Below are 25,418 nucleotides of genomic sequence, written 5' to 3' on the forward strand. Positions count from 1 at the left end.
CTTAAATATCAAACGATCGTGTATNACAGCCTGCATATTCGCGGTGCTGAACTCACATCAAATCTCATATGGAGTAGAAGTATATCCTTTAAGCCCCAACCACATTATAAACATATAAGTGAACTCATAATTAAAAATAAGAATGTAAAAACCAGTTGGCAAAAAAATATTGTGGTTGGCGTGGGAGAGTGCATATGTACAATTAATAAAATATTTTACACGATTCAATGCAACTTCTCCCTGGAAAGTTTAGGGAGACTATCGCGCAAACTAAAACATGATTACAATTGCAAAAAGGTAAAATACAATAAAAGTGGTCATATGTGTTCGACAAGGCACAAAAAACTGATAGGATTGAATCTAGCAGCAAAGCCGGGAAAGTTTTGCAGCACATAAGAACATGGCGCATCACAGAAATAAAAAGAAAATACTGACACTGGCAAAATTGAAACTAGCGTAAAAACAACAGGATGTAAAAATTATGTGTGTAAAAAGTGATTTTTTTTTGATTTTCACAAACTGTTTACATGTAGTGTGGCGTGGGTATCAGTAAATGACCTTGGCTCTGATCATGATTAAACAGTTGTATCTTTTAAATCTAAATTGTTAATATTCATGGCAATATCTGTTGCTTCTTGTCTATGGAGACTCCGAAGCCGGAACATTGAAATTGTCTCTTCAGCCTCTTCTTCCTCAAGCACTGCCGCGGGTAAATTGGTGTTGGATGAGGCAGCGATTGGTAAAACTTCGCTGTCAAATGAAGCTTCACCCAATGGTGGGGTTAAGGGGCTAAAGGAGGGATGGGATACCGCAGCAGAACGTACAAAAGGTGGTCGGATTGAATCCCTGTGTACAGAAAGTTGAGCAAAAGCACAATCTTCATCATCGCTGTTAGGCGTTCCCCCAGCATCAGCAAGGTCGTCAAGATTTTCACAAGATCTACTGAAAAAAACATACCTGGTGTAAAAAACTTAAAAATACTGTATAAATAATCTAAGTTTCTCAAGACAAACATAAACCCTTTTAATATCAAACATTCAAACTTTGATGTAAAAATTCTGCATTACTTCCGAACATTGAATCCTTTCGCTTGAGACATTTTCCACTGTTCCTTTGCACCAAAGCCAGCCTTTACCACCTGCCCACTGTTCCATGCAACATTGTTTCTCTGAATTCGAATACGTGGGGTGACGGGTGCAGAACTACCACTGACACCTTTGAACACCATTGAGTTGCGAGTGTATTCATTACCACGCTGTGTTCTCCACTTGTCTTCTTCTCGCCGATTCTTTATTCTCTTCTTATCGACAAAATTGATCAAACAGCTGCAGGAAATTTCAAAATATTAATTTAGAGTCTAAACCTCTTTTCTTAATTTAAAAGAGGTTGTTTATTAATTTTTAATTTAAAAGAAGCGGTTTATAAAAAATTAAATTTACAGTTATTTTAGACTTTTAATTTAATAAACAACCTCTTTTAAATTAAATATAGCTTTCAGCCAATATTGCTTTAAAAGATTTAAGTTTTCTACATCAACTACATAAAGAAACAAACAGACTTATTGCTTCCAATTAACATAAATTATAACTATTACTTTACTTAAAGTGAAACAGATCAATCAAAAATTAAAATAACACAAATTTACCTGCATGGGACCCAGAAAAGCAATGAAAACACAAGAACACCTCCTACAATATTGTCAGCCAGAAGTTGCCCAATTTTATCTGGTGAAATATGTTTGAAAATGTCCCAAACTCTTTCAATAACATCCTGGGTTTGTTTGTGGCACTTTCCCTATTGTTTTTATAAATACATTATAAAAATATAAAAAAGCAACAAGAACAACTGTTCGAAGAAAAAAGATTTATATGACCACTTCTGTGCTCAATAAAACTAACACATAAAACAAAATCCCTAATTTATCCTGACATGGTCATGTTTTTGATCAGCATGTCAACTTTTAGACAAAGTTCCATACACTAATGACTAAGCATTAACAATGTGATAACATCCTTTGTGAAAGCTGATATAAAGCACCCACCTTTCTGCAATAACCAAGCGTGCATCTTGAATTATCCGGCAGTGTCCAGTGCGATTCACTTATATTTAAATACGGTGTGCATAAGTTGGTCAATTCATCTCCAGTGACCCCAAGTGGTGCACAACACCGAGAACAGAACTGATCCTCCAGTAGCGAACACAGGCAAGGCTGAAGGCCTTTAGTTCTACAAAAAGGCTCGCATACGCCATTTCTGCATCTGCCAAGGTCTCCACACATTGTGTTATCCGGCATTGGTTTTGGTCTAGGGCAGACTTTATCTACCCCGTTGCAGTAAACATCTTTTAAACACAGGCCAGGAATGTGGGCTCTGCACATCTTTGTTGGTCCAGCAATCTTGAAGCAATAAATGGAATATTTTAACAGGAGTTTTATAATGATTCGATGCGGGATTAGTGTTTGGATAGACCTAGTAAAATCCTACTCTATTTTGAGTTATAGTAAAGTGGAGGAAGATGGGACACTTTTTTATTCTAATTTCTCGTCCTTTTTGGTAGTAAACAAAAAACATTTAAAAATTTCTAAAACCATATTCTAACTCCTATAGACCGCTGTTTATTGTTTAAAACACGATCAGGATGTTTGGATAGTAAGTGCCAAAAGTGTCCCATCTTCCACCCCACAATAACCATTTTTTGTTTTAATTTTGTATTTTAACTCTGTGTTTTGATTTTGTAACGCCATCAAAAAAATTTATATATTTTCCACACCTGGCAATCTTCAGTGCAACATTTGTAGTTCTTGTTGCTACATTTTGCTCCAGGCTTAAGTGTGCAGTTAAACAAGCAGCATCTATCTTCATTGGAGAAGCCAGTTATATATCCGACGTCACATGTTTCATTGTCATGAGTTTCAACCTAAAATCAAATGGAAGAAATAAATATCCTGCTATTTCTACTGCCAGGTATAATGTTAATATTCTTTATCAGCTCATCACATAATATCTAAACATCCGATCGTTTTGTAAACAATTAACAACGGTCTATGGGATTCGTGAGAAAACAGTTTTATAATTCTTTGACTGTTCTTTGTTTACTACCATATGAGTTTGGAAAAAAGAATGAAATAATGCCCCATCTTCCTCCACCTTACTATACATGTATAATTACAAAACAGAACATAGTTGGCAACATAGCAGGTATTTGAAAATCGGGAAACTTACTGTACTTTATAAAGACTAGAAGTCAGTACAACACAACAACATACTTGGAAATTTCCGCAGAAGGAGTTTTTTTCTTCCTGAAAGCAGAGCGGAGCTTTGTTTTTGAGAGAACGCAAAATGTTTCGTTTGCTGCAAACTGAAAATACTTTATTGTTTGGATATTCTCCAGTTACAGCAGCAGGGCACATGATATAATTTCCTCCGTTGGCCTGAAAAAATTGGTAAATGGTAAAAATGACGACCTAAATGAGTAAAAATTTTCCAAGTAATATTTTCAAATGTTTGATGGGTTGGTTAAAAGTAGACTACATAAATAAATTATAGACTTGGATTTTTCCAGTAAAGTTACACCAAACTGGTCCCACACCAAAAAGCTACACATAGCATATATATAACTGTGGCCTTTGCCGAAGATATAAATTATAGATTATCAATTGAGATGTAAAGATTATGGACCAGGAACCTAGTATATCTTCACGCTTTAAAAGTATCATGTCTCGTTACTTCATGACAAAAAAATGCTAAACAATTTTTTAATCAAGAAATATGTCTAATACCTTTAACTTATTATATTTACTATAAAGTTGCAATTTATAACAGTCTGAATATTAATCTAGAGCGGTGGTACAGTGTATTCTCTTAAACAAGAACAAGTCCCTAATGATAGTTGCTTCAATTGGACAATTGCTGATAAATTTTGGTTTTCATAAAAAATTACCTAAAAAATTCATTTGGTCATTGCTAAGAAATCTACCATCAGTATGGCTGCTTACCAATACCCCATGCTTAATGAATAAAACACTTCTATAATTCATGGTCTTATTACCTGTCCAGGTCTGCAGTTATCAGCACTGTTGACGGCACCTTCTTCATCATGTTCGGCACCAAAGTTGTGACCAAGTTCATGGGCAGTAACCAAGTCAGCTTCAGTGGTAAGAATACGCTGTCCCCAGTTAACAGTAGTTGTTAAACCAGTGTTGAGGTAAAGTGTGGGGTCTCCATTACTGTTAATATACAATGAATAAGAAGGGTGGAACGGACTATGGGGAATAAAGTTGGAAATGTTAGAATAAGGTCACATAAACCAGTTTGTATACAATTTCAAACAAACTTCCTTTGAAAATTCGAAATGGGTAAATTATTTGAGGAAAAGTAATATGCAGTGTGGGTTCTCCATTACTGATAATACACCATGCATGAACGAATGTAACCCCTTTACCCTTCGGGGCAATGTTTTGTTTCATACGAATAATAAACAGAATACAATAACCAAAATTAGGAATAAAGTAATTAATAATAGTACAAGATCAAATAACCAGTTTATATTAAATATCGAATAAAAAAAAAATATTTAAAAAAAATAAAAAAAATTCTATACAGGTAAACATTTAAAGAAAAGTTAAGGGACAGGTGCTTTATATGCTAAACCATTGGAACCGAGCACAAAACACTAGCGTGTCCTTTCTTACCCACGATTGTATGGTTTGGTGCATATTCCACCAACGTCATCTTTTTTCCCAGAACCAACATAAGCGAGGCCAAGTAATCCACGCGCAAAGTCCACATATGTGAAAAGATGGGAGAGGCAATTAGATCGCTTCTTTTCACTGAATGCCTCCAGTAATTGTTTTGCTTCTGACCAGTAATGAGCCTGATTGTACCTGTCACAGAATTAGGTTCTTTAGATACGAAAAAATAATGTTGTTCAATTGAAGTATGAATCATCACTTAAAAATTGTTAAGTAATAAAAATACTTTAATGTCTCACATGAGTTACAACCAAAGTTATAATCATATAACTACAAATATTAAGTCGAAAAAAGATGAGAAGTAATGGTAAATTTATAATATACTAAAGGTATATATAATATACTAAAGGTACAACAGACTACACAGGCATAGGGAAATAAACTACAATTTATACAAACAGGAAACAACTGCAAAAAAATGCTCCCGGAATATTTTGGAGACATTTCTTGTCTCATACAATTCCAAATACCGATCAGAGTTAATACCATGCAATATATTCTATATTTGTCGTGTTGCTGACCCATTTAGTGACCCATTTGAATCACATTTATGTATATACACTGTATAAATCAACCGGAAGAAAAATCGCGACTGTATCGCAAATCAAGTATATGTTGTTATATTAGAAGTTTAGTGCAGTAATGCCCTTTAAGGATATCGCAGTTCAAGCTATATATGCATTTGTACAAATTACCGGGTTATTTTATGTATGTATTCTATTTGAATAAGGCATGCAGAGTACGTTGAATAAGTGGTCATGCTCGCTGTTGCAATCTATGTAATGTATGGTCAAATGCGAATCAACAATAAAGATATACTCAAATATTTCTCGAGTGATTTTCAACACAGACTTAACACTGGCCAAGTCGACCTAATAATTGAGACTAGATATTCCAAAAGGACAATTGGAATAAGACCCAACGAGACTAAGGATAGCGTTCAATCTACTACGTCAGGAGATTCGCATGCCGTAACAAATTGAAGCAAAACAACCCCTGAGCGTCACCTACTAGTAGTAGTAGCAACCTATCACCATCGCTCAACCAAACTCAACTAACTAATTGCCTCAACTTTACACTAAAAAGTAAACCAGTTAAAGGTGGCTGTACACAGTATCTGGCATGCGAATTCGCTTGCGAAGTCGTATGCAAACCCATTATCGAGTTCCGAATGCGGCAGCGAAATCTAGACAAAACAGACAAAACGAACGAATTCCGGATACTGTGTACAGCCACCTTAAGAAGTAAAACTTATCAATGTACAAACCTTGGATCAGCAGTAGACTCATTATGTATAGTGATATTATCAATTTGAAATCCATATCCTTTGTATACACCTTTGGGTTGGCTAGGATCCGTGACCCAATCCGTGTTTTTGTAGATATGGTTGACACGTTCAATGAGATTGATCAGATAATACATGGTCTCATGTATGCTACTGTTTCCCATCTCTCTGTAAAACCTGCACCAAATATGAGATGTACTCAAGCATGTTATAACAACAAACTAAAATGAAAAAATTATTGACACCAAAATAACATGTATGTAGTAGGGCGGGGGAAGATATGACACTTTTCATTCTATTTTCTAGTCCTATTCAGTGGAAACCAAAGAAAATTCAAAGAGTTATAAAACTGTGTCCTCACGTAGACTGTTTTTTTTTTGTTTAAAACAGGACCAGAATATTTGAATATTACGTGCTGAAGTTGTCCCATCTTTCCCCACCCTAATATATATGTTTGTTTAACAACCCTAATATGTATGCTTGTTTAGTCATGTAAAACTCGTGATGACGTGTATAATACCTGTGGTCAGCTACAAGAGTTATTTTGCAAATTTTTGGAATAGCCGTTGATCTCTTTGCTCTGTGGTGGCGAGCTTGGTGCCGAACTGTTTCTAATTCATCTTCAATACCATTCCTGTTATGATCATGCTTGAGCTGAAACATGGAATTAGTTATGTTTTTTTCTGAGCTGTTAAGGCATGACTGTAGAGTAGTAACTTAGTAAGTATAGTTTAACAGTTTTTCTCAGCAATTTTGGTAACCATGCAATAAAATGATTTTACTACATTAACATTTGTTTGACCTTTTTATATCTAACAATCAAAATGCCTTTTTAAACTTTAAATTTTTTTTAAATCTTAACAGTCAAAAATCTTTTAAAATCTCCATAGTAAACAACTACACCTATAAAGGTTAAAAAGCAAGTGTTAAACAACTGCTTAAACAAAAGTTCCAGAATGTACAATACCCTCTACCATAAAAGCCATACGCGAAGACCAAAATAGACGTTGCAGGAAACTTACTTTTGATTTGTTTCTGAATTCTCTCATTAGCCTATGTGTATCACAGAATCCATCTTCTCCGTGTGGGTCATTCAAACTTTGTAGTTTGACATCAGACCTTCTATAAACAAGCATGTCTGACTTGGTGTCTTCGTTAATGTCATGTGCGTGCATGTGACGCCACATTGGTTCAACAATATAAGTTTCATTGTCTGTATCAATACTCGCTGTCAACCTGCCGTCTTGTAAATGAGCAATGACATGAGACTTTGAATCGCCGAGAACCGTCCCCTAAAGGAAATTGAATTTTAGTTTCTTTGGAGTTCTAAACAAAAATAAGTTAGTTTTAACAGAATTGCTGTAAAAAAAGTAGCAAGTATGGCGAATAATAATTTGTATAAGGTATGCCACAAAAAAAATATATATAGGCCTATATCTATTTTTTTATAACACTTTTTATCTTCAACTCCATTATGCTGTAAAATGTACCAATTACAATAATCTGTATAAGGTATGCAACGTTTTGTCCCATCAGTACTATGTACTAATACATGGCTTTTACCCAGAGGCATTTTGCCATCAAAGCAACATAGAACATTAAATTTGAGGACCAAACCCGATTGTCTAGCAATTACCCAATCAAAACCAGCAAGGCAGCAACAATTAAATTTCGTTTGAAAGTCATTCAGATTCTGTCACAAACATGAGTTTACAGAATACCTTGAATGTTAAGACATCAAAAAAAGGGTTTAAACAGATCACAGGTGTGACAACATTTTATGGTTTTTTGAATGGTGTGTTTACAATTTACTTCATAGGCTTTATCTACCTAGCATAGGGTGAGAGTGAGACGTTAAAGTTTATTTAATAAAGGTGGGAAATGAACTGAAGAGAAAGCACTAAGATATCAAAAATTTAATACAGGAATTTAAGTGAGTCATCAGAACACACACACTGTCTGGAAATAGCCAACAAACTTTCCAGTTAGCGTGTTATCTTAGTCTACCCTACTCCGTGACACATGTACAGTAATGATAAAGTGAAGTGTTTAGTTAAAGGCCTAGTGGCCTTGGTCAAAAATAATTACAACTAATAACTAATCATAAAACAAACAAAAATGCATTTTTTGTGTTTATAATTGGAATACAAAACAACTACACAAAAACCAAAAAAGTATTTACTGCGTTATATTTAAAACACTACTTCCTCTTAAATTAATGCCAAACAAAGTCTCCATGAGGTGCAACATTACCTTTAGCACTTTTGCCTTGTCCACTCTAATTTCCTCTTCTGCATTTTTTCCACTAACAAACGCTTTAAATCCCATTGCGAAGACCTCAGGTGACGGAAGTAATGATAATCGGAAAGTTTTGTTGAATGCGTTGAATGAAATCTGGATTGATCACATATTTGCATTATATAGTGTCACATGCATACTCGAGATACCGGATAATTCACATTTTACGTTTGAAATGAGAATCACCATTGTTATTCATCATTCGAATGTCAACATATCAGCATAGTATAAAGTTTCATTTGAATATTTATTTAAAATAAAAGGCGTATGCAAGTTGCAAAGAGAGTATCACGCTTATTTTGTATCAATAAAGTGTTAAATTGTACCTGTAAAGAAAACCTGCAAGCAGTATTTCATATTAAACTTGGGACCTAATGTATATGAGCAATGTAAATTAATTTTGCATACTGATTCATGTCGTTGGTTGGTAATAATCAATCCATTGGCAAAAATACCGGTTTAGGACAAAATTTCCTAATTTTACATTTACAGTATTTATTTCAGCTTTTTTTCAATATAATAGTAGGTGGGGAAAGATGGGACACCGTTAGCACTTAATATCCAAAAATCTTGACCGTGTTTTATACAACCGACAACGATCTATGGGAGTCGTGAGAATGCGATTTTATAATTTTTTGATTGTTCTTTATTTACTACCATATAGGATGATAAATTAGAATGAAAAGGTGTCCCATCTTCCCACATTCTACTATATTTTAAAATGACACAAAAGAAATGAATGTAGAATCTCACCAATTGATCCAAAGTTGGAATTTCGTCGTCCATAATACTTCTTTTTATACGGGAGTGTCTCATATCACGCAGCTTAAGGGTGTGCCACGTGTGAAGTTTTTTATGAAGTGGGTGCTCGGCTATTGAGGTTTCAATTAAAAATAAAAGAAGCTGCAGAAACCCTAACCTCATACTGCAAAATAAGAGCCTAAAAACTAAAAAATATTATGTTACATCTCATTGTCACCATAAAGTATATTATATACCAAATGGGTAAAAACTGTAATATTACATCGTCTTGAAAATTTGTTGTCCAAATAAAATTAGGAAATATATATATATATATATATATATATATATATATATTATTATTAATATATATATTATAATAGATAAAGTTAAGTTTAAAAAGGTAAATTTTAATTCACTTTTTAGATTTAAAATACTTTTAAATATTTTTACATTTGAAAACTGTGTTTTCTCTTTCAATGTACAACACATAAAGATGGTTAATCTAAAATCTACACACGGGGTCAAAGTCAAGTAGTTAGTATTGGTAGAAGTACTGATTGCACTTAACCGAAAAACTAGAACCCAGAATAAAATGGAAACCACAAGACGGGATAATGTAAAATGTTATAACACAAAAAGGCAGCAAAATATTGAACTTTTAAAACAATAAAAGCACTTTGTCAGCAAAATAACAATATATAAATATATATATATTTAAGTTACTATTAGGTTTCAGATAGTACTAAAGTACTATATGTAACATGTCTGATATAAAATTAAAGTTCCCTTTTCTCCCTCAGTTAAGTGCTTTATTTACTTCCTACAGCAATATTCTTTTCTGATGGAAATTACACCACATGCATTATACAACACACTAACAAAATAAACTGCTGAGATCCACATCAATAAAAAATAAAACAATGAATACATAATATATATAGAACTTATTTACCTATACATTAAAGAATAAAATTTTCGCAATACATTCTTGCTGAAATAATGAAGTGGTACGATAAAACAATAAACAAAACAACCAATAATAGAATTACCTATTAAAAATATACAATTGTTTGTGTTACAATTGTCACAAAAAAACCTTCGTCACGTAACATTATCATTAGGATTAGGAATATAGTGTGAATAATGTTCACCAGATGTGGAATCAGGACCAGAAGTGTCTAAAAATGGCAGCTCAGCAGCAAAGAGGTAATCTTCAAGTGTTTTTGAGGTGCATCGAGCTATAAAACGTACAAAGGGTCTGATATCTCCTTCATTTGCGGCAATGAGTGTCTCGTAATACTCCCACCGATCTTTTACTTCTACAGACACTGGCGGAAATCCATTTTTCATTAGAATAAAGTTCATAAGTAGACGGGCTGTGCGACCATTGCCGTCTACAAAGGGATGAATGTAGACCAATTTATAATGAGTAATGGCAGCAAACTCTACCGGGTGAAGGTGTAAAACTTCTTCGGAGTTCAACCACTCTTCAAATTGCTGCATGAACAAATCAACATCCCCTGGGTGGGGTGGTATGTGTCGGCCAACAAAAACCTGGTTTGTTCGAAATTCTCCTGCTTCAAAAGGGTCCACATAGCCAAGTACACGCTTGTGGATGCTTTTTATATCATGCACTGTTATATTGCCTATCTTCATAAGCAAGGTGTTGTTCATATATTTCAGAGCCTCTGCAATACCAATTACCTCATTATGCTCCACAATGCTCTTACCGGATACTGCAATTTTTAGGTCGATAATCTTTCGTATCTCGTCCACTGTCATTGTGTTGCCTTCTAGGGCAACGGTGTGATAAATATGCTGGTAATAAAACTCTTTCATGGCACTTCGCAATGTGGGATGATGTGCAGAGTATTTATACAGCTCCCGTTTTTGTTTGTCAATTTCAGCGAACACGGTTTTATCAAGTTCAGCCACAAGAGGAGCAGTTCGTCTTCTATTAATTACAGCAGTTGTGAAAGCAGGATCACACGAAAGAGCACGCTGATACAATAAATCAGCTTGTATTACGTTTTCTCTTTCAAGAAATTCACCAAATTCATTAAGCGCTTCAGTAAATTGAGGGCTAAGTGCCAAAGCGTGTTTAAAGAGCTTATAAGCGAGTTTTCTGTTGCCTTTTTCAGCCACTACAATAGCTTTCCGCATGCATGCCCTTGCTTCATCAATGTATATATCAGGCTCTTCTGCAGTTTCGGCAGCAACTGTAGTCGCAAGATCAGTGCTCAAAGGGTTAATGCTCATATCTGGTGATATTAATATCCCAAAATTCTGTGTTGGTGTATGTAGTGCATGATTGGCTGCTTGCCGTTTTTCGATTTTGTTAAAAAGCTCAGTGAATTGCCCATGAAGTTTTTCTATTTTCAGTTCCCTTCTTTGTAGAGTGCTTTGATTGGATTTTGTGTTATTGAAGTAAAAAGATATTACTGTGTCATAGCATCCCGTTGATAATAATACGGCAATGATTATAGAAATCACAAGCATAAGTGCTGAACAACGAGGAATATAATTCATAATAGTCAATTTTCCACCTGCTTGAACAGTAGTGAGACTGGACATAGCTAACTATAATCAGTCACAGCATGTTCTTTATATCAAAAGTTTTGTTAATGAACTAGTTCAAATTATTGCTGTAAAATATGAAAACAAATAAAAATTGTTTATATTCCCTTATTACAATATAACGGTACTGTTACGATAATATAGTTTATTAGATATTTAGATATATAGGCGAAATTACAAAAATACGTATTAATTGAATAAAATATGACTGCCTAAACGAATATTACAATATCACCCTAAACTAAACATTGACTTTATTACATATGATTAAACGTTATATTACAACATTCACTATTCCATATCGTGTAATATGTCTACTCACTATAAACACGCAGTCATCACTCGTTGTCTTATTAATCATGACATCATAAAACCTGTGAGAAGTGTTCACCTGTCAACAGTTTTAACCTTAATCCTTTGCCGGGTCCTAATTTCGTTTGACCTTCCGTATATACTCTTTATATCTTTACGTAACAACTGAATGTGTAGACTGAAGTTTCGAAGCATTGAGCAGACATTGGCGAGAGAAGGAAAGAAAAAAGGAGGTTGGGGTTTTGAGAGAAGAGAATCTTCGGCCGTAGTGAAGTTAACGTGTATATACCTTATCACTGAAGCGTTTCTGATCACGTTGTGACATTGAAGATGTTATTATGATAGCTTGGTTCACTACTGGTTGCAAATCAGCGGTTCTTGTAAAATGGACCATGGCAGAGCACGAAAGAGTGCGGGTAGAGGAAGAGGGTTTGGATGGGAGAGTGAGAACTCGCGGAAACACCTTCGCGATTACAGCAGAGCTTCGAAAAACACAGCAAACGTAACAAGTAAATACGTAATTCTTATAATATGGGACCTGTATATAGTTAAATAATAAAGTAGGGTGGGAAACGACGGGACAACTTAAACATTTAACCACAGTCTATGGAAGTCGTGAGAATACAGTTGTAATACTTTAAATGTTCTTTATTTATTTACTACCTAATGGGACAAGAAAATAGAATAAAATGGTATCCCATCTTCCCCCACCCTACTCTACATAAACTGTTAATAACTTGTATGCTTAATCTTTTGCTTTGGACGATATGATTCACAGCCTACTAGAGATATCCCTAGTAGACTGTGTGTGACCCCTTCTACTTTTCAACAGCACAGCAACAGACAAACAAACTTGCATCAGCGGAACAAAGATTTCAAGAAACATCCAAACACTTTGCGAAGGTGTGAATATTACGTGTAATTTCAATCTTGATCCTTTTCCAGTCTCTACATTACTGAAAATAACAGCATGAATATGCATTTACCCTGTAGGCACGCACTCTTTATATATATATAGCCTATTATACAAATAAACTTACAGCAATAATAGATTTCAAGTGGTTATAAGAAAAACATGTTTCAATTGTTCTAAAGGATGCCGCTCACCTACTTAAACAATATAAAGAAGAATCTTCGTCTGAAGAAGATGACCTTGATGATGATGGAATACTTTCCAAGCTCACACAATCCTATAAAGGTTTGTTTTAGGTTTATACGCCCAATAGCGTGGCACAAACTTATCTACATTTTAGTTATAGTAAAGTCAATAGGGCTTTCACTATGTTGGCATACTCACAGGTCACAGCATAGCTACCTCACCCTGAGTAAAAAAGGATTTGCCTCCCAACTCTGACCTAAGTCTCAGGTTCAGGTCCCTTGTCGTGCTGCTGTAGGACATCACCCACATAGAATAGAATGCTAGTTTATCTTAGGTTTATTTGTTTAAGGTTTGATTTCAATTTGTTTTCATTTTAAGGTTTTGAGTTAAGCAATGGTGACAAGCTGGAAAACTTGGGTTTGACTACACAATATTTAACGGAATGTTGTCAATCTGGTGCTATAACCTGCCTTGTGTGCATTTCCAGTGTTAAGAGACATGAGCAGGTAACTTTAAAACAAGCTGCATTAAATGAGTAAATGTAATGGCCTAACTGAATGAATGAATGAACGTAATTTCACTTTATTCTCGCGTGGACGGTAAACGACAGTCGTTATAACTTGGGTATTCATTGACCTCAACATGGTGCGAGCCTACAAGTTACCAAGTATGTTGCAACTCAACCTAAATCTCTTTTCTCATAGAGTCCCACACTGTAAGACCTTATTCATAAAAAAATTCAATTTACCAAAGATATTCCAATTTTTATCAAAGTGTTTTATGGTTGTTCTCACTGCGTAAATTCTATTTAAACTGGTCGATTATTGGCAGATTTGGAGCTGTGAGAAGTGTTTTGCGATTTTCCATCTTCCCTGTATAAAGCAATGGGTATTGGAAGGGGTGGCACAAACTACATTATTGTCAGCTGAACATTTCCCAAAAAGAGACATTCCTTGGTACTGCCCAAAATGCAGGTAGACTTTTTTTTGCATTTTTTAAAGTAAATAGTACATAATATATATATATTATCATTTCATATATATTTTTATACGATAGTTGTATAAAACTCTTTTGCTAGAAAACCTGCTGAGCACTTTTTTACTCCACCTTTATACATTAATAGAAATGAATATTCACGATCAAAATGCCCAGAAAACTATTACTGCTTCTGTGGGGCAGTAATGGATCCGGTACCTGACCCATGGAATTTACCCCATTCGTGCGGTGAACAGTGCAATCACTTGCTCTCTCAACCACCGTGTGGCCATAAATGTCTTTTACTTTGCCATCCAGGTTTGTTGCCCAGATTCTCCTTTATTTTAAAATTCAATAAATTTTAAATTCAAAATTGTTTGGGGATATAAAAATAATCAGTTGTTACATCAAAAAATCACTTACTATAGCATGCGTATTATTTACAACTAAGGGATATAAGTTTTCAAGAGTTGGCTTGCGCCTTGCAGCAGAGCCATACGAATCATTTGCTATGACTTGACTATGAAGTAGCAGTTACAAACTGGAATACGCTAGCAGCAAAGCAAACAATTATGTACGTAAACCTATTACATTTTAATCACAGCAGTCGACGTTTTTATTTTACTTACCATATTAAATGCGAGGGCCGAACAAAAAATAGTTTGCGAACCATGGTTGAACACAGTGTTTCTCAACCTTTTTAGCTTGCGGACCGGTGGTTGAGAACCACTGGTTTAACATATATACCTATATCTATAACAGCTTACCATTATGTACATAGGTCCATGCCCACCTTGTCCCCAAACTGTGAAAGTTGGTTGTTATTGTGGTCGAAAAATACCAATCACACGGAGATGCGGTAAAGCCGGTTGGTCCTGTGGAGAAAAATGCAATAAACTACTTTCTTGTAAAAGACACAGATGCTTGGTAAAACTTTTAAACCATTGAATAAATGTAACTCATATCATATTTATTTATTATTTATATTGCTCATATGATAGAGCAACGACATTTGTTATAAAATGCCGTTTATGAGTTAAGATATGTAACACTGTCAGTGATTTTTTTATATTTTTATTTTTTTATTGTATGTCTAACAATTTAGACACAGCCGCAAGAGAATCCTAGATTGGAGAATTGGCTGTTAAGTTTTTTTCTAATATCCTGTGCCTGAGTAGCAAACACTTAACCACTGTGCCAGTTTCAATCAGTGTATATATTAAAATAGATCTGAAGACTAACTTGTGTTTAAGCCAATTCTGTAAAACACGCAATAATTATTGTCTAGCTTCTGTAAAGTTTTCCTAGCTTTTAAAGTAACTAAAAGCAAGCACCTCCCAGCACTAGAATTCTGTGACTCATCTTTATTAATTTTTCCCCACATACCTTTAACTGTTGTAATTAAACTGTTATCGGCAGCGTACATGCCACAGTGGAGAATGCGACACATGTGGTCAAATAAGTGAAAAATCATGCATTTGTGGGAAGAAAAGTGGAATGAAACCTTGTGCTGAACCTTTGTGGAGTTGTGGGGAAGTTTGTGGAAAACAATTAGCATGTGGATTCCATCACTGTGAGAAGGTAGATAGCTGACTTTATGTATGTTATTGTGCTTAAAATTGTTGTTTTTCAATTGAAAAAAAATCTAACATTGATAAAACAACAGTTTGCTTATGGCCTCTAAAAATACTGATTTTAAAATTAATTTGTATCTCCCCCTGACCTTAATGTGTATTTAAGTTTCTTTTTGTCCATATAATTCATTCAGTATGTTTTTGTGGCGAAATTGTTTTTTTTTAATGGAAAATGACATTTTGCTCTTAGCCTGTGAAAATATACTGTACATTAGAATTAAGTTGAATGTCCCCTTGATCTCCATGCAATTTTGAGTTTCTCTTTGTTTTTATAATACATCCGGTTGTAGGTGTGCCATAAAGATGGCGAATGCGGTGATTGTCCACGTGCTGGGGTGCGAACTTGTCCCTGTGGTAAGAAGAAGCTACAAGGAATGGCATGTACAGATGATGTTATTTTGTGTGAAGACACATGTGGAAAAAATCTCAGTTGTTTTGGAAATCACAAATGCCCAAGAAGATGCCATTTTGGAGAATGTGGATCGGTAGGACTATTTTTCATGGCTAAATTATTAGACATAACATTGCCTACTAAGACCTGTGTAAAGTACCCTTGATTTAGATAGTTTATTTACTTTGATAGAGCAACACTTCTAAATCATTTACACATATATTTTTATATGTGGGCAAGGGCCCGCAGTGTGGCATGCAATGGGTCCTAGGATTTATACCAGTATATTTCAATTATCCCAAATTCCATGATTTAAAGCTGTTTATATTAATAGTGTCCCCTTATGGCTCACAAACCTTGCCGTTGTGGCAAACGAGAAAAAGAGGTAGCATGTCAGAAGGAATACACTTGTGAAACGAGATGTCAGAAAATGCGAGCTTGTGGAAAGCATCAGTGCAGAAGAAAGGTAGGAACATCCTGTTAATGCATATAATGATAATAACTTGCATGGCTTTCAAATTCAGTGTTGTATTGGCGATTGTCCCAGCTGCGAACAAGTGTGTGGAAAAAGTCTACAATGCAAGAAACACAAGTGTCAGATGTATTGCCACACAGGTATATATAGATCATGTTCTAAGATAGATCTTTATGCACTGTTAACCTGATTTTTGTCAAGTATTCCTTATTTAGCTGTATTCTCACCAAAAACATAATATATCAAAACACATTTATGTAATTACATTAGTGGGTATTGCAATTCAAAAAAGTTGGCAAACCAAATATAAATTTTATATTTGCAATCCCAGGTCCATGTTACCCATGCCCCCTTACTTCTAAGGTAACATGTAGATGCAAATCAACAGCTATTACTGTAGTTTGTGGGAAAGAAAAGACCACTAGACCTCCAAGGTAAATATAAAATCCATTGATATGTTTCTACATTTACCTCTTTATGTAAACTTGAACAAATGCAAAAATTTATCCTCTCGTGGCGAGCAACGACAGTCCTCTTTGTAAAACATATGCCACCAGTGATTTTTGTCTTTGCGTGCTTTATGATATTTTTTCTTTTTAATTGTTTTAATAGTCATCAATAAATTCGATATAGCTATCAATGCCACAATTGTACTGGCTAACACAACCAAACTAAAACACAAATGCCCACAACCCATACACACTATAAACAAGAAATACTGAATTTTTGTTACCGTTTAATAATATTTTTCCCATGGAACCTTATTTCGAAAAATATGCAAAAACCATTCAAAGGTAAAAATAATAAAAAAAGATATTTAAAAAATATATCAATAAAATGTTGTTTTTGCTAGATGTCGAAAAAAATGTGTCATTCCACCAGATTGCCACCACCACAGCAGGCTACCGCATACGTGCCATTTTGGTGACTGCCCAAGATGCAAACAGGTTCTTCGTATATTTATCTGCAAGCAATACTGTTTTTAAGATAATTTATTTAAAAAGTATGTTAGTTTATCACTGCTTATATTTTCTAAAATAAGAGAATTAATATTAAATGCAATTATTTTCAGATCTGTAAGCAGCAATTGGAATGTGGTCACATCTGCCCTGGTGTTTGTCACGATAAAGTTGTTGTCAAAAATGAGGTACACATTTTTAAAGAAACCAATTTTACTTACTGCATTGGAGTGCAATTGTAGTCTAAGTAAAATTGTTCACCAGATCAAAGCTGCAGCACCATGGGAGCAGCCACAAAGAGAATATATCATCAAAAAACTCCCGTGCCCTCCCTGCCTTGAACCTATGTCTGCAATATGCCAGGGTGGCCACGAAACTTCCCAGTTTCCTTGTCATGAATTAAAGGCTTACAGCTGTGGTCGATTGTGTGGCAGGAAACTTGCTTGTGGAAATCACACTTGTGCTCTACAGTGCCACGTTGTGGAAGATGCACCAGACACAGAAAAGGTGAGATTTTTCCCACAAGTATACCTTGACGTTCTTTTCTATTTTAAATTATTATATTTACCACAGGTGTGTAAAAATTTCATAGATTTATAAAAGTTTTATATTTAAAATACAAAATTTATAAATAAAGTACGAAAGGATTTTATTAAGTTTTTTTAAAACTGGTCAGTGGTCGTGCAATATTCAATATCTCTATTAGCATGTCAGAGATTTTTTCAATGCTGTTTATGCAATAAAAACCTGTGCGCTACATTTTCCTCTTACTTATAAAGGTGAAGATGAAATTCATCATTTGTTTTGTTCATACAGGCTGGCACCAACTGTGCTGCTTGCGAAGAAGCTTGTTCGAAACCCCGTCCTGATGGTTGTGACCATGAGTGCGTGTCTCCATGCCATACTGAAGATTGTCCACCTTGCAGGAAACGACTTCGTATGCGATGTCACTGTGGAATGGTTCTTCTTAAGCATCTGTGCTGGTATGTTTCAGAGGAAGTGTTAAATTAATTTTTAGGGCTTGCTGTTCTAACATATAATACTGTGGGGTAAGATGGGGTATCTGTAGCATATAATATCCAAATATCCTGATCGTGTTTTAAACATTTATACAACGGTCTATGAGAGGTATGAGGATAAGACTTTACAATTCTTTAAATGTTTGTTGCTTAATAATACATGGAACGAAAAAAATAAAAAGGTGCCCCATCTTCCCCCACCACCCACCAAACTTTACAACTTATTCTTGGTAATGTGATTAAAAAACATTTTTTATCTTAACTGTTTCTATGTTTACCTTTCAGTGATTGGGCTGGAAAAAGTGATAAAGAGAAAGAGAGAATGCAATCTTGTGGCAACCACTGTCCGAAGCTTATTGAAAAGTGTGGCCACCCATGTAAGATGCAATGTCACCCCGGACAATGTACTTCTGCTGAACAATGTCAGAAAAAAGTGGCCAAACGATGTCCTTGCAAACGTAGAAAAAAAGTAAGTTTATGTTGAAATGTTGAAGCTATACAGAAGAGTAGCTGCTTATGGTATAGGTTGTATACACTATAGTAGATGATACAAATTAATAGGTCAAACAAACAATAGGTCAAACAAACAATAGGTTATATTCATTGCATCTGTATTTGCCATAATAGCCACAGACATACACTTGGCTATGGGTTATGTTACTTGATCACTCTCGCTTACTTTTTCTTTGATTGCCAGGATGTGCTTTGTTCACTTGTAGACATGAAAGAACATCTTGTTGAATGTGATGATATGTGCCTAAGCATCAAAGCTGCAAAAGAAACTGTAAGACATTTTTTTTATGATTTTAATGAATGCTTACCACGTAATTAAACTTGCAACTTTAAAACAAGGTGAAATAGGTGGGCCTTGCTTTGGGTAGTTGTTGTTTCCAGTCTTGACACACGACACACGGTGGTAATTCTGGCAGCATCGAGTCTCAAACCTTGTAACTTCCGGTTCTAACTTAACAACTAACTACTGTGGTTCGGAGCCAACTTTTGATTTATTAAATCAATATACCTTTAGAAAGTGATTGTTCGTTGCATCTGTACTATATTATATATACATTTTTAAATGAGCAGGAGAGGAGACAATTGGAGCAAAAAAAGAAGGAAGAAGAAGAGCGGAAACAACAGGAAGAAGTAGAAAGATTTGAGAGGAAAATTCACAGAAGATCTCGTATTCGGAAGAATGATAACTCTGCTGATGAAGATGAGGGAAACAGACAGGGAATTTTAACTAAGATCTTTTCGAGTTCATTAACACGTGTTACTGCTCTGTTGGTGTTTGTAATATCTGTAATCGTGTATACATACATTAATACGCAAATCTAGTTTTCTTATTTATTAAATATCTGTGGGTGCTCTTTTGAAAATCTGTGACTTTTCTTTCGGAACTTTAATCCATTCGTTTTGACATGCAAATGCAATCTTAACTTTTCATGGCCTTCCATCATCATAATTTCACTGCACTGATACTTTTAAGGGAAGGATGTGGCATTGTTTAAATATTTAAAAGCAAGGCCATGTTGTCTCTGATTTCGTGTTACAAGTTAGAACAATTTGTTGCGATCGGGTGATCGGGCTTTATGTTTTTACGGAAGTTAATAAAATCATATGTAAGAAGATATTTTATGTTTAGCTGAAATCAGTAAAAAGAGATCAAAGTAATAATAACCATAATATACTCATATAAGTATACTATGAACAAACACAGGTAGCATATAAAGCTGCAACACAGCTCTTTTATGTATAACATGGCTCGCCACGTATTGAAATCCTTCCTTTGATAGAATGGCAGGACGTCTGTTAAACAATGCTGAGCACGTGCTGCCATCTGAACGATTGTTTGGTATTCAGTCACATCCGCGTATTACAAAACTGACATACTTCATGTGTGCCTAAGATGTTATATCATGATGTACATTAAATTAACACGTAAGGAGTGACGATTGTAGTCGCAGAGACCGTTATTAGATATTAATACTTTGGGAGTTACGTTTAAAGTGTATTGACTATGTTTTATAATACGGCATCACTGTAAAGCATTTTATAATTTTTCACTTCAGTTTAAATATCTTATGAACGTTAGAATGTTGACTTGAGGTTTCGGCTGTGGTCTAGCATATCCGTGTTAATTTGGATTACACCGAAGAAAAGGTCCACCCAGCAAATTACTAAATCGTCGTTCTAAAACCTGACTCCTAAAAAAGTACGGTTAATGTGTAAACAAGACGTCTAAATGCGAGTAAGTAACTTAACGGTTTGTTTGTTCGTAAGCTGGAACAAAGGTGTATGATGTATGAAACAGAACACCGGTGCTTAACGACTGTCGTTTTCCGGCCACGCTAGGATAAAGTAAGACGTTACACACTGTACGTTATTAACAATGCCATTTAGTGACGCATCGGTAAATGAACAGTTTATAATAGACTTAATGATATAAGAGGTGGTATTGTTTTATTTTATGAAAGAATTTGTAGCCTTATTTTAACTTATAATGTACAATAGGTAGATTGAGTATTATATTTTTGTAGCTTCATTTTAACTTGTTATAGTGTTTTTGTATATCATGTGAATTTTGTTTGTTTTTTTTGTACAGATTTGTAGAAGAATGTGGCCAAGATCTGTTAAAATTATCCTAATTATTGCAGTCCTTGCAATAATTGCTGTGGTTGCTAAACATGAACTGACAGTAGAACCACTAGTAAACAATTCAGTAATTTCTACCATACTTTCGCGGCTAAACTTTCTGGAGACAGAAAACGAGCAATTAAAGGAAAGCATATCAACTTTGGAAAATACCAAAAAGAAGTATTTAGACACTAAATTTTTAACTGAAAATGACCGCAAGAGGATTTTAGTGACTGGTGGGGCAGGTTTCGTTGGCAGCCATTTAGTGGACAAGTTGATGATGATGGGCCATGAAGTTACAGTAGTTGATAACTTCTTTACCGGGCGCAAGAGAAATGTTGAGCACTGGATCGGCCATGAGAATTTCGAATTAATTCACCATGACGTAATTTCTCCACTTTTTATTGAAGTGGATCAGATTTATCATCTCGCGTGTCCTGCCTCTCCGCCGCACTACATGTACAATCCAGTTAAAACAATAAAAACTTCAAGTATGGGTACAATGAATATGTTAGGTCTTGCGAAGCGTGTACGAGCTACAATGTTGCTTGCTTCGACATCTGAGATTTATGGGGATCCAGAAGAACATCCACAGAAAGAAACTTATTGGGGCCATGTTAATCCAATTGGTCCACGAGCTTGTTACGATGAAGGCAAGAGAGTTGCTGAAACAATGTGTTACGCTTATTCATCTCAAGATAAAGTTGATGTTCGTGTGGCCAGAATATTTAACACATTTGGTCCACGTATGCACATGCAAGATGGAAGGGTAGTGTCCAACTTTATTCTGCAATCTCTTCAGAACGAGCCGATCACCATATATGGTAATGGGGAACAGACAAGATCGTTTCAGTATGTCACCGACCTTGTAAATGGTTTGATAGCCCTAATGAACAGCAAAGTGAACACCCCTGTAAACATTGGAAACCCTGAAGAACACACTATCAGTGAGTTTGCAACACTCATTCGGAACTTAACCAAGAGTAAATCAGAGATAGTGCACAAAGCAACCCCCACAGACGATCCGCGAAAACGCAAACCAGACATTACCAAAGCGAAAACATCACTGGGCTGGGAACCAGTTGTAGAGCTTGAAACTGGCCTGAAAAAAACAATTGCATATTTTAAGGCAGAGTTGGAGCAAGAATCAGGAAATCAACGAAATGTATTTTTACCACCACAGGAGCTTTAGTTTCCACTTTCCAACTATCAAAACTTCCATTTTGCTAATATAATATTAGTAATATTTATAGTTTATGGCTTACATACAAGTATAAATGTATTTGGAAAACGTTTGTTTCTTGTTATTGTAACATAACGTACCAGGGATAACAGTCAAAGTGAATGTTGTACAAGACTAGTGATGTGCTTGTCTATCTCCATGATTGTGATGTTATAAATAACTATATTGTTAACTTGTATGACTGTGTTGTTCATGTATATATATATATATACAATGTTTTTTCTAAAATTCACTTTACATTACTTACATACGGTAGTATCTAACAAAAGCAGATGTTTTTTGAATCACTGTCACAACTGCCTGCTCAAAAAACTTTACTGTTAATATTATTCATCCATGTTTATTTTTAATTAAATGTACTGTTTTCATGCCTTCTTTTGCTCAGTAGAAAACACTATCTCCATTGCCCTTTAATCTGCACTAATTTTATCTGGAGAGTTTGTACTCAATCTTGCCAGGTCGTTGTCACTATTTAAATGTTACAGTTTCCATTTATTAGTAGAAAACTATTATTCCAGGCAATACTATAACTAACAAACTGTATTAACTAAGTATTCGTACATTTAATATATCAATACGCTGGATGGCTGCTTGCCAAGTACAGGGACAATCTTTCTTATTGTAACATGATATATTATTTATCACTATCAGTTCAAACTGTGCAATAAGATCATTTCTAAGAAATAGATTGAATACTACTGTTTTCCCCATGACTCTCAACTTATCATTTAAACTATTAAACTAATCTTCTGTGCCTTTGTTTGTCTTAGCAGTGTGGTCATTTCTATGCAGTAAAAAACTTCTTTACGTTTAAATGAAACCAAATTTAAATAAAGAATAAACGGATCAATATGTTAAAATATCTTTGACCCTGAGTTTTTTAAGCTCTTTAAAGAATTGCTGCCTCTACCTAAGTCTATTTCACCCATGTTAGACAACTGCTATTTCTATATTTACTATTGTTATTATTAATAATTAATTATATATAAATTTCTTGTATCACTTATTACTTTGGTGTTATAGAACAAAGTTTAAAGTCTTGCTGCAAGACATTGTAATAACATTAAACATGAGTGACAAAAAGCTAACGAAGGAAGAAATTGTGGAAGGCTTCAATAAACTAAGGCAGGAGCAACGAACATTGGCAACCAGGATTGCTCAAATGGAGTCTGATAAAGGGGAACATGGTCTTGTAATAGAAGCATTGGAACAGGTAAGCCTTAGTTATTTTTCTTGTTGTGAAATTACAATATCGAAATATATAGAAAAAAATACTTTAATATTTAAACTTTTAAAGATATCATAGTCAACAAAAAAGGTGGTTGTTTTGACATTTGTCAGATAAAAGTATGTCTACAGCTTGCTTTTTGTCTTTTTGTGGAATTATACAATAAAACTATTTGAAATAGTTTATTAGTTAAAATTATCAAAGATATCCTAGTAAAAAAGGGTGGTTGTTTTGACGTTTGGAAAATAAAAGTATGTCTACAATTTGTTGTTTAAAAATAGTAGCTGTCAGAAAAAATTGCAGATATAGTTCTAAATTACGAATCGAAATTTAAACTTTGTGAACTGAGTTTCTTAAAACTAGTAATGTTCATTATGATAGCCGTTTTTACCATTAAACTATTACATAGGTGAATGGTGATCGAAAATGTTATCGACTAGTTCATGGGGTGCTAGTTGAACGAACTGTTAAGGAGGTACTACCCGCACTCAGCCAAAACAAGGAACAAATAACAAGCTATGTTGAAATGCTCACTAAACAACTTGTTGACAAAGGCAAAGCGTTGAATGCCTATCGTGTCAAACATAATGTTTCTGTACGTGGTGAAAATGGTGACGGCGAAAAACCTAAATCCGAAGAAAATTCAAATTCCAAATCTGCGTCTGGAGTTTTGGTTTCAAATTAATCGAACGCATGTTTATTTTGTGTGTTTTTTTGTTATGTCATTGTTGCATTCTTCTGCACACGCTTTGTTCCATTTAAAAAAAACACTTCAAATCGTTGCAAATTTTTATATTCAACAGGGGTTCAAATTTCATATGTTCATTTCTACTCGAAAAATATTATTCCTATGAAGTGTTATAGATGCGGATGCCGGATAAAACTAGTTCTGTATTAGACTGGCTTTTAAAACTACTTCTGAGAATGAGTTTTGCAAATGAAAATACATTTATTTTGAAAATGTGTTTTTTTGAAAATGTTGGCCAACAAAAGAAAGAAGCTATCGCTTGAATGCTGCCATAGGGCCCTTACATCAGTTAGCCCGGTATTTAAATAGTCGCCGCGTTGTTTGTTTGTCATAGACAATTTTTAGTTTTTCAGAGATATGTTTTGTTTGTCGTTAAAAATCCAAAAAATCTCACAGATATTTTTGCTTGTTGCAGACGTTCTATGTTCACTGTTCGCCGCACATATTTTAACGACTTGTTTATTTAAAAAAATCAAACTACAAAGAAAACAAGTTAAATATATATTCTATATCATACATAATATATATACAACACAAGCCAATAAATCGTAAACATCTACTTTGAACTTCTGAAAATATAAAACTGAAAATATAAAAATCGTGTTTCATATAAAACTAAACCTTAGTAAAAACCGTTTCGTTTGCGTTTCGTTTGCCATGGTGTCATCGCTGTGTCATTGAAAGATAAAAGTTGTATTTTCCGAGTAATACTTAAAACAAACCAATCGGTTTACAAACTTTCAACATGTTTCTGGAACAGTGGAATTCCCTTGATGGGCGAGGAGACGGCTGTAGCATTTAATTTCATGTTTTTCCGAACGTAGTTTACCCTGGGACGCTGGGCCAACACACGAGGGCGTGCAAGCGTCGACGTAAGAATCGCCGACTGGACCTTAGGCACGCGGTACTCGGGAGTAACCCCTTTAACGTCATAGGTCCACTGCATATCTAAAGTCTTTAAAAAGATAAAAAATTTAAAGATATTTGTTAGGTAAACTCTACTGCACAGTATTTAACAAAAAAACAAATGGTTATACACAGATTGGC

The 25,418-nt window shown here is 34.7% G+C and overlaps 5 protein-coding genes across 10 annotated transcripts in view; 3 read left to right on the plus strand and 2 right to left on the minus strand.

Moving 5' to 3' along the window:
• Position 1: 1 nt before the first annotated feature.
• LOC100175230 (ADAM 17-like protease) lies at positions 2 to 10,058 on the minus strand. Of its 2 annotated transcripts, none has more exons than XM_018817499.2 (13): positions 9,087 to 10,058; positions 8,289 to 8,429; positions 7,058 to 7,327; positions 6,556 to 6,689; positions 6,018 to 6,212; positions 4,691 to 4,882; positions 4,048 to 4,225; positions 3,266 to 3,430; positions 2,770 to 2,916; positions 2,042 to 2,395; positions 1,646 to 1,794; positions 1,068 to 1,325; positions 2 to 939 (listed from the first exon to the last, which is right to left on the minus strand). In XM_018817499.2, the coding sequence occupies exons 1-13, from the start codon at positions 9,255 to 9,257 to the stop codon at positions 576 to 578; spliced, it is 2,718 nt and encodes a 905-aa protein (XP_018673044.1). In that variant the 5' UTR covers positions 9,258 to 10,058; the 3' UTR covers positions 2 to 575. The 2 variants fall into 2 exon arrangements, with proteins under 2 accessions (XP_018673044.1, XP_002122475.1); XM_002122439.5 differs by having other exon boundaries at positions 2 to 942.
• LOC100178328 (UDP-glucuronic acid decarboxylase 1-like) lies at positions 5,442 to 22,970 on the plus strand. Of its 2 annotated transcripts, none has more exons than XM_026840722.1 (2): positions 5,442 to 5,480; positions 21,121 to 22,970. In XM_026840722.1, exons 1-2 carry the CDS (start codon positions 5,457 to 5,459, stop codon positions 22,342 to 22,344), a joined length of 1,248 nt encoding a protein of 415 aa, XP_026696523.1. In that variant the 5' UTR covers positions 5,442 to 5,456; the 3' UTR covers positions 22,345 to 22,970. The 2 variants fall into 2 exon arrangements, with proteins under 2 accessions (XP_026696523.1, XP_002127542.1); XM_002127506.5 differs by lacking the exon at positions 5,442 to 5,480 and adding an exon at positions 20,574 to 20,766.
• zf(nfx1) (zinc finger protein) lies at positions 12,227 to 20,148 on the plus strand. Of its 2 annotated transcripts, NM_001078412.1 has the most exon segments (20): positions 12,293 to 12,475; positions 12,799 to 12,869; positions 13,062 to 13,164; positions 13,444 to 13,571; positions 13,897 to 14,039; positions 14,189 to 14,358; positions 14,822 to 14,967; positions 15,460 to 15,621; positions 15,965 to 16,159; positions 16,400 to 16,531; positions 16,590 to 16,680; positions 16,872 to 16,974; positions 17,394 to 17,487; positions 17,613 to 17,687; positions 17,764 to 18,006; positions 18,316 to 18,482; positions 18,804 to 18,987; positions 19,216 to 19,302; positions 19,602 to 20,045; positions 20,073 to 20,146. In NM_001078412.1, coding segments are annotated over 19 exon segments (2,670 nt in total). In that variant the 5' UTR covers positions 12,293 to 12,351; the 3' UTR covers positions 19,854 to 20,045; positions 20,073 to 20,146.
• Positions 22,493 to 24,588, plus strand: LOC100177542 (prefoldin subunit 2-like). The gene is made up of 2 exons (XM_026840724.1): positions 22,493 to 23,608; positions 24,033 to 24,588. The coding sequence occupies exons 1-2, from the start codon at positions 23,465 to 23,467 to the stop codon at positions 24,306 to 24,308; spliced, it is 420 nt and encodes a 139-aa protein (XP_026696525.1). The 5' UTR covers positions 22,493 to 23,464; the 3' UTR covers positions 24,309 to 24,588.
• Positions 24,417 to 25,418, minus strand: part of LOC100179897 (cilia- and flagella-associated protein 47) — a 35,385-nt gene continuing 34,383 nt past the window's right edge. For all 3 annotated transcript variants that reach the window (XM_026840721.1, XM_026840720.1, XM_026840719.1), the window contains one exon: positions 24,417 to 25,326. In XM_026840721.1, the coding sequence (XP_026696522.1) occupies positions 25,102 to 25,326 (225 nt within the window). In that variant the 3' untranslated portion in view covers positions 24,417 to 25,101. The remainder of the gene's footprint in view (positions 25,327 to 25,418) is intronic.

The sequence above is a fragment of the Ciona intestinalis genome, chromosome 2 (assembly GCF_000224145.3).
Source record: "Ciona intestinalis chromosome 2, KH, whole genome shotgun sequence".
NCBI classification, from domain to species: domain Eukaryota; kingdom Metazoa; phylum Chordata; class Ascidiacea; order Phlebobranchia; family Cionidae; genus Ciona; species Ciona intestinalis.

What these genes read in the sequence shown, in the direction of transcription:
- LOC100178328 (XM_026840722.1), top strand. Translation starts at nt 5,457, where the DNA reads ATGTATGTATTCTATTTGAATAAG. An exon ending in ATGTATTCTATTTGAATAAG is followed by an intron (nt 5,481 to 21,120) that starts GCATGCAGAGTA and finishes TTTTTTGTACAG; the next exon opens with ATTTGTAGAAGAATGTGGCC.
- LOC100177542 (XM_026840724.1), top strand. Translation starts at nt 23,465, where the DNA reads ATGAGTGACAAAAAGCTAACGAAGGAAGAAATTGTGGAAGGCTTCAAT. An exon ending in TAATAGAAGCATTGGAACAG is followed by an intron (nt 23,609 to 24,032) that starts GTAAGCCTTAGT and finishes ACTATTACATAG; the next exon opens with GTGAATGGTGATCGAAAATG.
- LOC100175230 (XM_002122439.5), bottom strand. Translation starts at nt 9,257, where the DNA reads ATGAGGTTAGGGTTTCTGCAGCTTCTTTTATTTTTAATTGAAACCTCA. An exon ending in GTTGCACTGAAGATTGCCAG is followed by an intron (nt 2,396 to 2,769) that starts GTGTGGAAAATA and finishes TATTGCTTCAAG; the next exon opens with ATTGCTGGACCAACAAAGAT. An exon ending in AAAGGATTCAATGTTCGGAA is followed by an intron (nt 943 to 1,067) that starts GTAATGCAGAAT and finishes TGTTTTTTTCAG; the next exon opens with TAGATCTTGTGAAAATCTTG.